The sequence below is a fragment of the Sardina pilchardus genome, chromosome 4 (genome assembly GCF_963854185.1).
Source record: "Sardina pilchardus chromosome 4, fSarPil1.1, whole genome shotgun sequence".
In the NCBI taxonomy this organism is placed as follows: domain Eukaryota; kingdom Metazoa; phylum Chordata; class Actinopteri; order Clupeiformes; family Clupeidae; genus Sardina; species Sardina pilchardus.
This window is the reverse complement of record NC_084997.1, coordinates 7,217,967-7,236,031: the sequence shown is the minus strand read 5'-3', so window position 1 is coordinate 7,236,031 and position 18,065 is coordinate 7,217,967. Positions and strand designations below refer to the sequence as shown.

Here is an 18,065-nt window from a genome sequence, read left to right as displayed (position 1 = left end):
CTCTGACCACCATCTCAAGGACACACCTCCACTTTTTTTTATGATTATGATTATGATTATTATTTTAATTGTTTGTGGTTTTGTAATTGACGCATCACCTCGGTGGGAGAGGAAGGGGAGTGGAGGAGGTAGGAGGCCAAAAGCAACCTCTGTGGTGATGATGATGATGATGATGATGATGTAGGAAATCAGCTGCCAGAGCTGCTACCTCCTCCACTCCCCCTGCCGTCTCCACTCTGTGTGGGGTCTGCAGTACTGGACAAAAGCAAACACTACATGAGCTTGTGTGAATGATCACATTGTCTCTCTTCATATTTGAACACATATCAGCCATGTGTGGGAGCCGCACACTTGTATGAAGGCTTCTGCGTCGGTGCTAAGTGTTTGTACGGGTGTGTGTGTGTGTGTGTGTGTGTGTGTGTGTGTGTGTTTAAGTGATGGGGAGAGTGAAAGAGAACGCACACGTCGTCTTTTTTATCTCTCTCTCTTTCTCTGTTGGACTGCCAACAGTTGAAGAAGGAGCCAGAAGTGTGAACTTCTGTGTTTGTGCATCTTTCTGTGTCATTGGGACATGTGCATTATGATTTTGAAAGCAGTGTTTCCGTACTCCGTTGTGTCCATCATTTCTTCATTTATCCTCATTCATTTCAGGCACTCATTCTCCTGCCGTCCCTAGTTCTCCACTACGCATCTCTCTCTGGAAGGGACAGCGCTACAGAGCGCTACATTTAGGCCCCTGTGGTCAAGGGAGACCACTCCTGACTGGTCATGCTTGAGAGTAGGTGTCCAGCAGCATTCTCCTACTCTTCTAGCTTGTGTTTTTGAGTTTCGCTTTGTTTTTAAGTGTGTGTCTGTGTGAACAAAGGGCCTTTAATTGTGTGTCCAGGTGTTTGAGTGTAGAAGACAAAGCCCTTGGCTTGAGTGCTTGTTTGCTGGCTGCCTGGTTGGCGAGAGATAGATGGCCGCTGGTGATGTGAGACCAGCTAGAACGTGTAGCCTTGGAACGGTCTGTGTGTCCAGTTGTGAGCTGAGATTTTAGCTCTGGCTAACCTGCTTCCACCGCACAGTGTTTTTTCTACCAATTCAGTTTGCCAATGCTCTTGTCACTTTGGGATATGTGTGTGTGTGTGGCAAACTTGAGACTGTCAGCAGATTTGAAGTATGTGGGTGCAATTTGTGCTGTCTCGTTGCTGTCGAGTTTTAGAATATTTCCTTCAAAAATCAATGAACTCCTTCCAACAAGTCCACCGAAGCCATCGATTCCATTTCATCCTTTTTTTCTTTCCTCTTTTTTGTTGTTGTTGCATGTCATTGAATGTTAGTCTTTGGAGCCAGAAGCCAAGTAAGATTCACATGTTTTCATGGGGGTCACCAGATGATCTGGAACAGAAAGAGAAAGAGAGAAGCGCTGTTCTAAACAGAATTAGCTTGCGGCAAATCTCCTCCACCTCCTCCTCCTCTGAGCGGTGCCGTGGCCCTCGCGAGGAGAGGAGCAGGAGAGAGCGGGCGTCCAGCCAGCCGATCCGTCCAGGCTGTCTCTGAGACGATGAAGGAAGTCTGCTCAGGGGAACCAGGCTTGATTGATTCACTCAGAACTCACTAGACTCTGGGCTTTTACATTTCTATTGTTTTAGTGCTCTTTTTTATTTAGTGTTATGATTGCAGTATGTCTCAAAGCATGGTTTTATCTTTTTTTTTTTTGATGGAGAGAGTGATGGAGTGTCTTATGCATTGAGGAACAGTAGTGCCAAGTGTTTTCTTTTTTCTTCTTTTTTTTCCAGTTCATAGATGAAGATAATGGTCTTAAGCCATATTCCCAGGGTTTGCCAGACTGTGGTCTCCAACCCTCTGAATCGGTACAAGTATAGTGTGTGTGTTCGTGTGTGTGTGTGTGTGTGAGAGAGAGACAGAGAGAGATTGTGTAAGTGTATGGGTGTGTGTGTGTGTGTGTGAGTGAGAGAGAGTGAGAGTGTGAGTGATTCATGCATTGATTCAGAACTCATGAGAATATTTTGATACCCTTCTGTGCACTAAAGCTGTCCCAAAGAGAAAAAGGGATTACATCTCTCAATAATAATAATAATAAAAAAGTTCTCATTTCAGTCCAAAGTGGATCCAAACTTTAAATCTCATTTGGGTGCTTTTAATTTTAACCAGATTCTTTTGATTGATTTATGTGTGATCAATTGACTGATCATATCAATTGTTTTGAAATTTGTATGCATGTATGGGAATATGCCAACAGAAATATCGTTCATTTTAATCTTTTAATTTCACAGTATTCAGTGGTTCTTTTGTTTCCTGTTTTGCTTGTTTCTGTATGGATGTGTGTTTTTAAGGAAATAAGGGGTGTCGGTCTCTCAAAATCTATGCAAATCATCCTCCTGGTTTTCTCCAACACCACTGCGATCTGAGAAGGACTGGGTCCTCTGTAAATAATGTATAAAGAGACACTGGGGCGGGGAGCATCGGAAACCAGAGACAACTTAAGTAATCAATAGGACTGAATGGAACACATGCAAAATAATGAATGTTGTCAGAATTATTTTTCTATATTAAAAAAAAAAAAAATCGAGAGGAAAAGCTAGGCAGCAAAAAAGCTGATACAACAACTTTGGGAAAAGCTGTAAGAAACACTACAAAGGGAATGTTTTTATTAATTTATAAATGTTTTAACTGGCAATAGTTGTGTTGTCCTGGTCTTTCTCTGTCTGTTTGCCTATTTTCTTGGTAAATGCAGAATGTTGTATCACTACAGACACATTAACAGCAATTAACGATTTAAATGAAACCAGTTACAGGTTGGTATACTGCCATTGAAAGTAACAGAATAGATAGACTGCATCAGGAACAGATTGCATCATTTCCAGTTCTTGTTTACATTTCAGTATAAACTTACAGACTTCCAAATAAAGAGCCATTCAAAAGTGATGGTGTGTTTAGTTTACACAATTCTCAATGCATGAGAAGTTGAAAAAAAATTGTTCTACTTCAACAACAGGTGCCTTGGGACTCAAGTATTCCCTTGATTCAAGACAGGGTTTGGAATGTGTGTGTGTGAGAGCGTGCTGCCTGGGGACCCAATCGTACTGATGAGTCACAAGGTATAGAAACAACAAACCTAAAAGGGGTGTGTGTGTGTGTGTTTGCGGGTAGGCTAAGGATCTACACAGGGCACATTGGCCTCCTCTCTGTCTCTCTCTACAGACTTAAAGAAGAGGCCAGAGGCTCAGTGCTCTTGTATTTGCCTTCATTTCTCCACCCACCATACAAGGCAGCATAAATGTAGCCCACGTTTGAGAGCCAGCCGAGGTCTTTTCACTCTCCTGTCTAGACACCTAAAAGGCAGGTAGTATCACATGCATATTCTGATCTGTTACTTGCACTTTATGATGGAAGCTCCACTCCTTTCATCTAGAGAGGAGGACTTGTTATACTGCTGAAAGATGAGGGTTGTCTCTACTTGTCTGCGATTTAGCTTTAATCAGTTGACAGAGGGAACCTTCCACTTCTAGTCATACATTTTCTTGCACATTCCTTATGTTTTGTCATCTGCCTTCATCTGACTGTCAACCAATCCCCCCACACACTATTTTGCAACCCCTCCAAGAAACCTTGTGTTCTCCCTCTCTCTCTTATAATCCATTCTTCCTCTCCTCTGTAGCTCTTCCTCACTCCTCCTCATCATCATCGTCGAGAGGAAGCAGGGCCTCGTCAAGGTTCTCCTCTGGCTGCTCCGGTTCTGGGCTCAGGGTGTCCTGGCTCAGTGAGACGGGCCCAGGTAGAGACATGGTGGAAGGGTGCGCAAAGGAGAACGCTGAGTGGGAACAAAAGAGGCTTCATGTGAGAACTTGATGTGGATCTTGTAGGCCTTCGGAATGGAGCAGTAGTATGCGCTCCTCCCTTTTGTGTGAAGCCATGTTATACAACAGCTAGATCTGCTCAGACAATGTATTATTATTCCTTATTATCTATATCACATCACTGTAGAATACTAATATAACTGCCACTATAACTATCAAACCGTAGTGTACATGTCATTGATTTTAGTCAGTCAATAAGAGGAGTGCTGGTCAGAGTCCTCCAGTATCACCAGATCGCTCACCGAGCTGAGACAGCATGCCCATCACTCTGGGCTCCGTGGCCGTCCCTCCCTTGAGCCGTTCGTACTCGGGCGAGTCGGAGCGGGCCCAGCGGGCCTTGGGGTGGAGGTAGCCGCTCTCCCAGCCCCGCCGCACCTCCACCAGCCCCGAGGGCTGCGCCGCCAGACGCAGGCAGCTGAAGCCCAGCGGCGTCTCGGGCCCCAGCTTCAGCTGGTGGCCCTGCTCCGTGCCCAGCAGGCGCAGCCGGCAGCTGGACGAGCACACCGTCTGGCTGACCAGGTAGAGCCGGTGCACCGAGTCCAGCCAGGGCAGGCTCTCGCGCAGGGTCAGCTGTGTGTGCGGCGCCAGGGGCTGCACGCCGGACTCCCTCCAGTAGTCCACCACGTGGATGCGCACGCGGCCCACGCCGTCCAGGAACTCCTCGTGGAACACGTCGCAGTGGACGGGGCCCTCCCGCATCACGGGGCCCAGAGGCCGCGGGTCGGGGCCGGTGTCGCCGGGACGGTCCAGGAGTTCGGAGAGGGGCCCCAGGGGGAAGAGACTGCGCACCTTCCGCAGACGGAGAGAGCGCTCCACCCGCTTCCCGATGACGGAGAGCGGGTGGAACATGTGGGCGTCCTGCAGGTGAGGAGTCGGGGTCCAGCCGTCGCCACACATCTTAAAGAGCACCTGCACACACAATCACAAACTACAAGTTGCACAGATGTACCTGTATGCCTCAGGAACACAGATGTTCAGGTTACACACATGTGCTCTGAGCCTCAGGTACATTTGAATCCAGTTTTGCTTTCCTTGGCCTTCCTTTTCCTCTGCTGGTGGAGATGTCTAGCTAACGTTTTGCTCACAAGATGCAAGATAAATGTACCACTTGTGCATTTCTTGCAGTTGCCTCTTGTCCCCCCACAGAACTGAATACAGCATCTCCTGTCAAGAAACGACTTGTTAGTAGAACTGAAATGAGATGTTTGTCATGTGAGAAATGAAAACTACTACCCTTGAGGTATGAAAATAAGAGACAAGCTGACACATTTCACATTCTAGATATGGAGCACATGTATTTACCTGGGGAAAGGTAATGGGCTGGTATTAAAACGAATGGCGGAAATGCTTCTTTTCAAAAAAGAACAAAGAACAAAATAAAGGTTGATGGGTGCCTGACCTGTGTTCTTTTTATACGCTTAAAAATGGGTTAGTGTGTCAGACACAGTCCAGCCCAACAGGTTTGAGCAGGCTGCTGCTAGACTGCTAAGTTGGTGTGAAGTCACCTGAGAAGCAAACATCTATCCTGAAACCAGGTCACAACAGCATATCAGCCAGCTCCTATATGGAGTACCACAAGTTTCCATTACCTGTACACATCATAAGGACAGGCAGAGATGTGGACAAACAAAGTGCAAATACATATACATGTATGTATGTATCTTACTTGAAAGCTCATTTTTGCTGGCAACGTTTTGCTTTCACTACCCTGCATTTCAGCAGAAATATCTGTAGTATATTGTCGTCTCCTTACATTTTCAAAATAGGCTTGTTGCTTTTGTGTGTATGTATTAGAGGAGAGTTATCAATTATTTGTATTTCATGTCATTGCGTGCTTCCCAACTTCAAAGCCCATTTAACCTATTGGATGGTACAGTAAGAGAAGGGGTAGCCTTTGCAACATATGCAGCGGCAGCACAGAGAGTAGAGCACTAAAAGCAATTTACATACTCTGCAATAATAACAGAAACTCTATTCTGCAAGCTTACCTCAAACTGAATGTTTGTTTCTCTGCAAGTTCATCCTCAGCTTATACCAAGCTTGACAGTGAAATAGTTGTTTTTGAATTAAATTGGAATATCTAAACTACAGGCAACTCCATTTCAAGAGCCTGTAAAACAGTCCCTCAAAAAGGCTAGGATACTTTTTACTTTTATGCTTCGAGTACTCAGAGTGTTACTTATTTGGGAAAAAAAGCAGAGTTTTCTTACACAAGTATCTGAACTTTAACTTGAGAATGGAAAGTATACAGTGCCTATAGAAAGTCATCATACCCTTTTGAAATAGTTACTTTTTTTTGTCTTACAGCCTGAAATCAAAACCTATTTTAAAAACAATCTTTTTCAGTTTTATTCACAAATGTAGCTGTACAACATCAAAATAATGAAAAAAAAGTCAACAGTTCTGAAAATTAATAAAAAATTAAAAACTAGAATAACAGGGTTGGAAAAGTCATCATACCCCTGACTTAATACTTTGTAAAGCTTCCTTTTGCTTTCATTACAGCCATCAATCTGTTTGGATATGTCTCTATTATAGCTTTGCACACCTAGATAGGGGAATATTTGCCCAATTTTTTGTGCGGAAATGTTAAAATTTAGTCAAATTCTGTAGGGAATGGCGATGGACTGCTCTCTTCAAGTCAATCCACAGATTTTCTATAGGATTTAAGTCAGGGCTCTGATTTTGCCACTCAAGGATATTCACCATCCTATCCTTAAGCCACTGCTTTGTTCTTTTGGCAGTATGTTTAGGATTATTGTCGTGTTGGAAGGCGAATGACCTCCCCATCCTCAGCTGTCTAGGAGAGGGACGCAGGTTTTCCTCAAGAATGTGGGTGTACTTGGCAGCATCCATTTTCCCTTCTATCCTGACCAATTGCCCAGTCCCCGCTGAAGAGAAACATCCCCAAAACATAATGTTGCCCCCGCCATGCGTCACAGTAGGTATGGTGTGTTTTGGGTGTGTTTGGGTGTGTATACTGTGTTTGGTTAGCGCCTGGAGCTCAGTCCAAAAACTTCAATCTTAGTCTCCAAAAAGTTCGATCTTAGTCTCATCTGACCATAAAAGCTTTTTCCACATGGTAGCAGAATATTCCAGATGTGTTTTTGCACTGAACTCCAAGCGCAATGTTTGGCGAAAACCAACACAGTACACCACCCAAAACACACCATACCTAGTGTGAAGCATGGTGGGGGCAACATTATGTTGTGGGGATGTTTCTCTTCAGCGGGGACTGGGCAATTGGTCAGGATAAAGGGGAAAATGGATGCTGCCAAGTACACCCACATTCTTAAGGAAAACCTGCGTCCCTCTCCTAGACAGCTGAAGATGGGCAGGTCATTCGCCTTCCAACACGACAATGATCCAAAACATACTGCCAAAAGAACAAAGCAGTGGCTTAAGGATAGGATGGTGAATATCCTTGAGTGGCAAAGTCAGAGCCCTGACTTAAATCCTATAGAAAATCTGTGGTTTGACTTGAAGAGAGCAGTCCATCGCCATTCCCTACAGAATTTGACTACATTTTAGCATTTCTGCACGGAAAATTGGGCAAATATTCCCCTATCTAGGTGTGCAAAGCTATAATAGAGACATTTCCAAACAGATTGATGGCTGTAATGAAAGCAAAAGGAAGCTTTACAAAGTATTAAGTCAGGGGTATGATGACTTTTCCAACCCTGTTATTCTAGTTTTTAATTTTTTATTAATTTTCAGAACTGTTGACTTTTTTTTCATTATTTTGATGTTGTACAGCTAAATTTGTAAATAAAACTGGAAAAGATTTTTTTAAAAATGGGTTTTGATTTCAGGCTGTAAGACAAAAAGAGTAACTATTTCAAAAGGGTATGATGACTTTCTATAGGCACTGTACTTTTGCCACCTCTGATATCTCTACAAGTGGGCAAGATGCTAAATTAATTTTATGGTGTAAATAGCTCTAATGTACTAGTCATCCATCTTCAATATGTTTCATTGTTTGTGGGTGTGAGCAAGCAAGATTACATTTTCTATAGTCATTGGGTCAGTTTTGCTGATAGCAAAACAACAATGTTTAGCTGTACCTGTATGTGTCTATACAGTACATGTCGATTGGTGTGTTAGATAGCCATATTTTGGATCTTTCTCACCTTGTCCTTTATACACTGCCAGATGTCATTCGCCTCCTCCATGCTCATGCCAGGGCCAGCAATGCTTGGTGCCGCCATGATGTGCCCCTCTTGAGGAGGTGTACTGGAACAGTTCTAGAAAGCTCCGCTATCTATCCATCAATGCAGGAGATGGGAAACATCAGCATGCATCAGAGTTGAGAACACTGGATGTTCTCCTTTTGAAAAAAGAGCCACTGACATTTTGATGATGTCATAAAGATCCTTTGTATTCCATTTGATTCCATTCCAAGGTTCAGAAAGCCAGGGTTTTTCAGAAATGTTGAACTCTTTTCCTAGTAGTGGTCTTGGCAGGAGCATTTTGTCAAAGTACGCTATACAGTACATGTCAAGTGCATCCTATAATGTTAACAAACAACATTTTTGTTTTGGTCTAAAGAAATCTAATCTACTCCGTCCCTCTGCTTACTTGTTTGTATGTCTCCCAAAATATCAGTTAGTCTGTCCTTTCAATACAGAGATTGTATTGAATATCGCTATTGTATTTTTGACATGTTCTTTTAAGCTAGACAATAAGAATATGCAATACATTAATCACAAGAAATACTGTGACAGTTTATAGTGAATGGCCTGTTGTTTTTTTATGTATGTGTAATATGTGTTTTGGGTTTAACATCTGCGTCTACCAGTTTTGTCAGCATCATTCATTTAAACTTATGCTTCTTACATATTTTATAGCCTTTGCAGTATTGCAGTAGCCTAATAGATATCATGTTGATGGGGTTGATCCATTTCTCTACCAGAGGACCCTTCAAGATTTTTGGAACAATACTTCAGCTTGCTACCCCCGGCACAGGTTTATTGATTCAGACATCAGCTTTCATCCACTGCACTTCCAAATCAAATTAAAGAGCCAAATTCATGATTTGTTTGGTTTAACAGGGTCCCAAGGAAACCAAACTTGGCTTGACTGTGTCCTAGCAACAGGAAGAATACCAGCAAGCTAACAGATGAAAAGAAAAAGCCCTCCCATGTTTGAGTGACAGGGAGAGGGATACAGAGAGAGAGAGAGAGAATCATGTTGAGTTAGAGGGCATTCTACAGACTGGACACAGGTGCAACCTACCTTAGCACAGGTAAGACTATAAACATATATACTTTTAAAAACGGTTATGCATAGTATTGTTTTTATTCAATCCCTTTTTTGTACTTGAGTTGAAATATTTGATTGGGAGATATTCTGACAAAATTGTCAAATTTGCTTTAAGATTTTATGTCTATGCTTTGGGTTACATTTTGACCTTTTAGTATGTTTAAAGGATAAATTGTTACTTGTTGCAAGTGCAACTTCATTACTTTTGTGAATGTTCTACTGAGTTAGAAAAAGACACCTGCATTACAGTTTAAATAAACTGACTATTTTGTCATGCTATTCTTGTATACATTTTGGTGCCATCCCATTTGTGTATGTTTATTGCCATATGGAAGAAAAGATACCATATGAGATATGACGAAAGTTCACTTATCTCCAGTGTTCACTTGATACAGCCACCATGCTCAATAGAAACGCTCTCCTCATTGATAATGCAGAAGGTTATTTGAGATGCTGGTTTCCGTTGAGAAAGGAGAGAGAGAGAGAGAGAGAGAGAGAGAGAGAAAGCGCAGGAGATACATGCTCTACTGTCAGGATGAATAAACACATAGATGCGCACAAGGCATGCTTATTTATAATGAGTCACGATCACATATTCTATTTTTATTCAGCAAAAAATACCATCTCTGGCAGAAGTACACCATGCACCCGTTGTATCTTATTTCATTTGATCTGTCACACATGGCAGGTCCCCTTCCATAGTAAAGCAGTCAGACTACACCAGGAGTGTCAGGTGTTCAGGCTGTTCCCTATCTCACCTGGAGAGCTGCCATAGCAAAGAGGACACCAGGAACAACCTTTCTGTGCTCTCTTATCTAACTAACCAGCTGGTTTAGTAAGCCATGAGGTCAAAGTAGCAGTGCTAGTTATGAGTCATGCAGTAATATCAGGTGATGATCTCATTCTCTGCATAGCCTTGATTACTGGTGTTCAGAGTTTTTAGAGCTTTGCCAAAATATCAGTGTTTTGTTTTCGCTAAAGTTACATTAACTAACAGTAAAACTAATTACAAGTAAAGCAAGCTAAAGACGTGCTGTACTGGGACTTCCATTCCTTTATCACTCTAGGCAGGCTGTGATTGAAAGTATCTACTAGGTGAAGATGTTTAAGTAAACACCTGCATTAGCAAGTATAGACTTTAGAAGCAGAGTGGACTCAGAACGTATCTCAATAACTAAAAGTCCACTCTGCACTTTGGAAGGTAAGGCCATCTAAATTCAAAATTGTTTTAGATATGAATAAAATAAACAAAACCAATAACAGCCTATTTGTGTCGCTTTACAACAAGGACATGTTTGAACGCAGCATCCTTTTGGTGAAAGACCAACATGTAAGTTACGCTTTGCATTTGCCACTGATGCAGCTACACACACTGCACATTTACACCATCTTATGGTTGCAACATCTAAAATGTCATTACAATAGCAATTCAAAATGTCAGCACAACTCAGACCTAGACATGTCACAATTGTAATATAAAATGCCACAGTAAGTGTGCTGTAACTTGGTTGCATGCATTAAACACACTACTCATAATAAACTTTATCTGATAGATGTGGTAGTCCCCGTGGTAACCATTATCAGAATTTCATACTGTGTGGTTTTCCTAAGGCACTGACATCTCTCTCAGACTCCCCTTTCCCTTCCATCTGGCTCTGTGTCTGTCTGTCTGTCTGTCTGCCTCTCTCTCTCTCTCTCTCTCTCTCTCTCTCTCTCTCTCTCTCTCTCTCTCTCTCTCTCTCTCTCTGACACACACATTTGCCATGCCTACAGTGGCTCCTCTCTCTGTCACTTGGTTCCTCTTCATGAATTAAATATTGAAGCTTCACCAGCCTGATGTGTCACACTTCTGGAGGAGGAAGAGTAGACACAGGAATTTGTGTGTGTGTATGCGTACGTGCTTGCGTGCATGTGTGTTTGAGTGTGTGCGTGGACGTGTGTGTGTGTGTGTGTGTGTTTGTGTGTGTGTGTGTGTGTGTGTGTGTGTGTGTGTGTGTGGTGTTTGAACATATTTCTCTGTATGTGTAACACTTTGTGTGTGTGGCGGGTGTGTGCATGTTTGCTAACTTGATGACACCTCAGCTTTCAAGACTGACTTTACCTCCCACACACACACCATTCCATCGACTTCTGCCTGCCTTTCTGCATTTGAAATGCTAATCTCTGCCAGAGAAGACACTAGATTCTCTTTGTCTGTCTTCCCCTTTGCTTCTCCATACTGGCCATCCATCTAAACAGTAGCTGCATCTGTGACTCCTTCAACAGTGTTCATAATATTTACAGACTGAAGTGTATGGCGATATGCATACGGTAGTTACTGTAGGCTATGTATTCCCAATCTTGGTCATGGAGAATTCATAGCTTTAATTGCATGTTGGAATGTACTGTATGACAGAAGAGAAGCTTGCAAAGTAACAAGCTCTTCCTACAGTATAGCCTGGATAACTGATCATATTCCTTTGGGAATCCTTTGACACCACAGAATTCCGATGCCCTGCTCTCCCCTGTAACCATTAGGGGGGGGGGGGGGGGGGGATTATATGTAGCATATGGTTCAAGCCAAGGATTTATTTTTGCAGGAAGGCAGCCTTAATATATATTAGCCATTATCACTAATAGCAGGCTAGAGCAGGAATTTAAAGTGAGGCTCACATATCCTGTCAAGATGGAACTCATACACACGGAAGCTCTAAAATAAAACAGAATACAGGCTATGTGCACTCATTCTCGAATGAACCCGCATGAGTCACTGGTCAAAAATGTATATTTAGGTACCAAACAACGCTTAATATTAAGCCATCTTATTTATGAGCATTAATGAAGAGCTACTGTGACTGTGAAATGTGCGAAAGAAATATGAAATGTCTTCCTTTATATTGCCTGATGCTATGACTGGCTTGACTAATTAGTTTTACTTTCTTACTGTACAACATTATTCCTGCTACAACAAAATAGTTATCAGTATAAAAACCTGTGGATTCAAAGAGGTAAATGGTCTGGGGTCTGAAAGATAATGAGCTTAACATGCACTGTCTTTTTTATCCCTTTAAGCATTACTTTCAACCAGAGATATTTATGACCCATGTATCCTTATCACAGGAAGAGAAGCAAATTATTTCCATAAGAATTGAAATTTGTCAGGAAAAAAAAACAGGATGTGACAGGTGAATTATTACTGCTTCTCAGTAGTCTGGTGACGTCCCTTCACCATTGTGAAAGGGGAATCACTGTGACAGCTGAGGTCACTCAGAATAAAGCAGCATCATGAAGCACATGTTAGAGTCGTTTAACCTTCACAGCATTTCACCCCAGTCCTGTTCAGAGTTGTTTTTTAGTTGTTTTTTTAAACCTTCCTTTTACATACCCTGTACTCAAGTCTCGTTTGAGTGTGAGCTGCTTGGTTGTCCTCTCAGTACAAGTCTATGTATGATGGAGTGAATCCTGAGCAGCCATAAAAAATGAAACACCCTTGATTGATCTTGGGTATTAAAGGGGACGTGGGAACGTTTAGAAATTCATTTTGCCTCTAACACTAAGATCTAAAGCCACCCAGAAATCATTTGAAAGGACTTAAAACCGTATGGGGCAATAGTATACCAAGGCTTTCTCTGATGTATGTGGGCTACCAGTAGTAGTAGGCCTAATTATATAATGAAATTTTTATGAACATCTCAATACCTTTAGCATGGCTCCTTTGCTATTCCTCTGAAACACTATGTTCTGTTTTAAGGATCATTTTGTGGAAGTAAAACAAAAAAGAACTGTGAATTATCATCAGATACAATTTATTTTTATATCAGATACAATTATTTAATAAACAGATTATTTTGACACTCATTTTTCTGTCTCCCTTCTCTCTCCCTCCCACAGTGAGTCTGTGACACTGAGTAAACGGTCCAGCCTCTGCTCCTGCTCAACAGTAGACTCCATCCCACTTTGCCTTCAGACATTTCCTGAGACTTGTTGAATCCACCATGAGCAGCAAGGCCTCCTCAGCCACCTCCCCCATAGCCACACTGAGTCTTCTAGGTCAATCGGACCCCTCTGAGGACTCTCATCCTGGGCCTAGTCCCCTGCCCTCGTCCCCACTGCCCTGCTGGGCCACCCAGGCCCTGTGTGACCTGGCCCGCAGCGAGACGGACCTGCGGCGCCTCAAGGAGCGGCAGACCATCGAGACCGAGTCGGTGAGCCGGGGCCTGGAGCGGGCGGTGATGGGCGTGCACCGGGAAGAGCGCCGCCTGCTGGAGCGCGTGGAGCAGGACCAGCGAGACGCCCAGCAGCGCCTGGAGCAGCTGCGGCGGGAAAACGGGGCGGCCACGCGCGTCGCCCAGTCCCTGCTGGACCAGAGGCTCCACAGGGTGGCCCAGTTACGCCATCGCGTCCAGCAGAGCGGAGCCGAGGCCATGAGGACCGACGGGCTGAGCGACACCAACCCGCTGAGGGACGAGCTGCTGAAGAGCGTGGCCGAGCTCCTCCAGCCCTGGGAGATCTCGCTGTCGCTCAAACGCGTGTCCTTCAAGCCCAGCTCCCAGCCCAAGCCCATCAGCTTCGGCGAGATCAACGTCCAGGAGCACAACCTCAGTTTCCCTGTGGGAGGATGTGGCGCCCAGGGGCAGCTGTGCGCCCTCCACGCCTCTGGGGGGCACTATGGGGAGCAGGGAGTCAGCGCGCAGGATGGAAGAAGTACACCAGATGGGGCTGGATCTGGACAGGGTCAAGGCCAGGTGGGAGGCACGTCCTCGGGCAGCGGGAACTTGAGGGTCGTCAGGAAGTTGCGACTGTCAATGCGCAGTGACGAGGAGTCAGGGGAGGAGACCAAGCGCTTGTCCTCCAGATCACAACAGTGGCCCCCGAAGAGGGACTCCAGCGAGCGAGATTCGTCCCAAGATGAGGAGCAGGAAAGCCCCACGTCCGACTCACGAGGGGATTGTCTCTTCTTGGCTGTTCCCAATTTGGTTGGCAACGGGGATTCAGAGGGGGAGGAACTCGGGAATGGGAGGACTGGGAAGATGCATCGGCATAACGTCAGAGACAAGAGGAGCCAGCTATCCCATCGCGAGGCTTCACCCTTCCTTGAGCAGGGCAGTGTTGGAAAAGAGGGCTGGTACTTTCGCAGTTTTGAGGCCAGTGATTCGAATAGGGGCCGACGAAAGGGCAGGCAGGACTCCCCAAGAAGCCTCTCGAGATTTGGCTACGGGTCATCGCCGTCCCCTCGTGGCAGCCCAAGAGACCCGCTGTCCAGCCACAGCTGTATGGACCTCTCCTCACGTGACCGTCCTCGCTCTCGTCTCAGTGCGTGCTCCGATGACCACCCCCACGGGATGTACGGGGAGACGGGCGGCCGAGCCTCCTCCCCGACAGACAGCGTGGACTCTGGCTACACCTTCATCATCAGCTCCCCTCGAGACTTCGCCAGCTCTGTCCGTCAGGACTCAAGACTGTCCAAGTCCACCGTCGATTTGTCCCATCGAAGTCGTCCACTCATCAACGGAGGCCAGGGGGAGAACGCCGGCAGCTGGAAAGTGCACCGCAGCCGTTTCTCCTCCTCGTCCGCGTCGCCGAGTCTCGGGAGGGGGCTCAGGCGAACCGCTGGACGAGCGTTCTCCTGCACGGCCACCAAGGCACCAGGTTCTCAGCCTCCCCAGCAGTACAAGGGCCAGAGGCACCAGAGCCGGGTCTCTCGATCGCTCTCCATGTCGGTGATCGATGGCTCCTCTCAGGATGGACTGGGATTCCCGTCTGGCCCAGGCAGCTCCCAGTCCAAGGAGAGGAGCTGGAGTCGGGAGGGGAAGAACGAGCCCACTTTAGTGGAGGAGCTGGAGGAGGAAGGCGAGCCGGTAGCCCAGGGCGAGGCGCGTCTGGTCCGGCAGTTTGGAAAGCAAGGCTCTGGCCGTGCCGACCTCACCCTGCCCAGTGGCGTCCAGGCCACCCCTCAGGGACAACTCTTCCTGGTGGACTGCGGGAACGCTCGCGTCCAGGTGATGGACGCCGTAGGGAACGTCATGCAGCAGGTGAAGTCGACGAGCAACGGCTCAGGCGCGCGCCGGTGTCGCAACTACTTCGACGTGGCCGTCAACTCCAAAGGCCTGATCGCTCTGAGCTGCGCGGCCGAGCGAGCGCTCCTGGTCTTCAGCCGCCATGGGCGCCTCCTGCAGAGCTTCGGGGGGAACCCCGCGCCCGGAACGGCAGCCTCCGCAGACGGGCTGGAGGCCCCCCGCGGGGTCGCCGTGACCAAGCAGGACGAGTTCCTAGTGGCGGACATCCGGAAGGGCACTCTGACCGCCATGAAGTTGGACCCCAAGACGGGCTCCAGGCTGGAGCGCACCGTGGTGACCGGCTTCCACAGACCCTACCTGGTGGCCGCCTCCCAGCACTCCGACCTGCTGGCCGTGTCGGAGAGGGGCAACGAGACCGGGCGGGAGCCCTGCGTGAAGGTTCTGGACGCAGGGTGGACGACCGTCCGAGTGCTGGGCGTGTGCTCCGGCATGGGGCCGGTGCTGGCGAGTCCCTGGGGCATCTGCATCGACCACGACGGGGCGGTGCTGGTGGCGGACTGGGCAGAGCAGCACCGCGTGGTCCTGTACCCCGCCCAGGGGGTCGGCCGGACGGTGGTGAGCCGAGGACTGAGCAGCCCGCGTGGGCTGACCCTGCTCCCAGACGGGTCCCTTGTGGTGTCAGACAGCATGCACCACTGTGTAAAGATCTTCCAATACAAGTGAATCAAACAAGCTACCTGCTTTAATACATCATACAGACAGAACTTTAGTTGTTTCAAGGCACAGATGTAGCAATGCAGCACGCAAGGAAGTGATCAAATATCAGAGTTAGGAATATATTATAAAATATTATTAGCTTTGTGTATCTCAGTGTAGGAAGTAAACTGTGACTCATTAAACTTGGCACACTTGCAATAATAATAACCACTAAACTGAATGAATTGTTCCTTCCTGATATCCAGAGGAATGGCATTGACTGAAAAGCTGGAGAAAAGATATCCCAGGGTTACGGGTGACTAATACTCTATGTGAAATGTGAGATACCTTGTTGGGCGATAACGCAGATATTATATTTTCCAGCACACAGCCCATAAAGTCTCTGCTGTGTCCACATGATCAAGATCTTTTGTCCAAATAGTGTGGCTATGGCACGGCTGGCGCAGCTGACCAAAAACACAGCCGTTTCAGGAGTCAGCACAAGAACACTGTAATTAATAAAAGATGACCTGCGGAATGAGAAGAAGACAAGCAGCGCAACACTGAAATCTAAAGCTATGCTGTAGGTCACCAGAGATCCGTTGGTGAAAAATAGTTTTAATATAAAATAATGTCAAGATGATAAATGCCATGTGTATTATTGGTAACTATAGCAACAGCAGATATGAAGGTATAACCAGGACAGTGGCGGATGAGAGCAGATCTGTGTACAGCATATATTGAAGATGTAGATTGTATGGAAACCTCACTAGACTTGCAGGAGAACTTTATTCCTGTGGGTACTAATTACATACAGTAGCGTTTCCCCAATCAGTTCCAGGCTACAGTTAAGAGTGAGTGTGAGAAGAGACAATAGAGTAGCATCTTATCACCTCCTTTCTACAATGAACAATTGATGTTTACTCAAACGATCAGTATATCACAGGTAAGAATTAAGATTTAGTCTAAATAGTTAATGTCATTATTCAGTGACTTATGTAGCCTAGAAATCTAGAAAACATTGGAAATTAGACCTACTTGTTGGTTACTGTTGTTTCTATGCATTTTACCTGTTTGTATTGTTGAAAGGTTAAGGTAGCCTTTCTTTTGTAGGTCTTTCTAAGTTAATTACTTCTTTGTAGTGTTGACAGAAGACACTTTCCAGTTTGACCTTTTGTGGCATTTATTGTTTTGCCAGTTACAGCACAACTGTCTTGTGTGCTTTTGGAATCTGTAGAATGTAAACAGAATCTTCAGAGGATGTTTTTCGGATGGGTTTTAGAATGTGAAGAATGGTTCCAAAATAGTTCTTAGACCTGTCAAGAATGCTGTGGCATACTTTCACTTAAATAAATAGCCTACCTGTCTGTCGGTCTCTGTGTAGTTGTGAATGAGTGGGTACTCCTGTGTTTGGCTGCTTCTTACTCTCAATGTGTCCTGGGTGTGATGAGTAATCGCATTCAGGCCTCCTGTTGTGCTCTGAGCCGGTGCAGCTCTCTACCTCAGTCCACAGAAAAGATGATTTAATCAACATGACACCTGCTTGCTCTTTTAGACACTCGCTAGACAACCACCATCGCAAGACACCCATGATCACCTATTTCAGAGGATGGCTGACGCACACACACACACACACACACACACACACACACACACACAGCATCTAGTTGTCACTGTGCAGATCCTGTTTTTAGACGAAGGATTACTTGGTAAGCATTTTCATGCTAATTCGCGCCACCTTGCAAGAAGGACAGAGTGCCGTCAGAGCCTCACTACCTATTTGTGATTCTCTCTGTGCTGCCTCTGTGTCGGTTTTATTTTGCCTTGCAGATGGCGGAGCAATTTTTAGTCCTTGGTATTTGGGGGGAGAACACGTCTGTTTGTCATGAGGTTGCAACAGTTTTGTTTGTGCGCCTGCACCTCTCTCTTTCTCTCTCTCTCTCCCTCTCTCTCTCTCTCTCTCTCTCTCTATCTGTGTGTGTGTGTGTGTGCGTGTGTGTGCACCTCTATGGAAGTTTCGTTCTGACAGGGTGTAATGCAAGGAGCGGGCCTACATTCCTGATTTCACAATATGTACACAGGTACATGGTGACTTATACGTAAAGTCTCTAATACCTATTCAAATCCCACATGAAGAGGATGTTTTTCTCAAGTGCAATGGCCTTTTACAAAACAGTGTTCTTTACACCTTCAGACAAGTCCCACATTTTGGCAAGTAAAGGTCAAATCCCACGGTTCCTCTCCCAGG

General features: G+C 45.6%; 1 protein-coding gene across 1 annotated transcript; it reads right to left on the bottom strand.

Annotated features, from left to right (window-relative positions):
• Positions 1–3,459: 3,459 nt before the first annotated feature.
• Positions 3,460–8,163, bottom strand: LOC134078186 (uncharacterized protein C11orf42-like). Its single transcript, XM_062533921.1, has 3 exons — positions 7,994–8,163; positions 4,106–4,772; positions 3,460–3,817 (listed from the first exon to the last, which is right to left on the bottom strand). The coding sequence occupies exons 1-3, from the start codon at positions 8,069–8,071 to the stop codon at positions 3,672–3,674; spliced, it is 891 nt and encodes a 296-aa protein (XP_062389905.1). The 5' UTR covers positions 8,072–8,163; the 3' UTR covers positions 3,460–3,671.
• Positions 8,164–18,065: the final 9,902 nt, after the last annotated feature.

Excerpts from the sequence above, each read along its gene's own strand:
- LOC134078186 (XM_062533921.1), bottom strand. The coding sequence starts at position 8,071 with ATGGCGGCACCAAGCATTGCTGGCCCTGGCATGAGCATGGAGGAGGCG. Across the intron at positions 4,773-7,993 it reads GGCAGTGTATAAAGGACAAG|GTGCTCTTTAAGATGTGTGG; the intron begins GTGAGAAAGATC and ends TTGTGTGTGCAG. Across the intron at positions 3,818-4,105 it reads GGGCATGCTGTCTCAGCTCG|CGTTCTCCTTTGCGCACCCT; the intron begins GTGAGCGATCTG and ends GTTCCCACTCAG.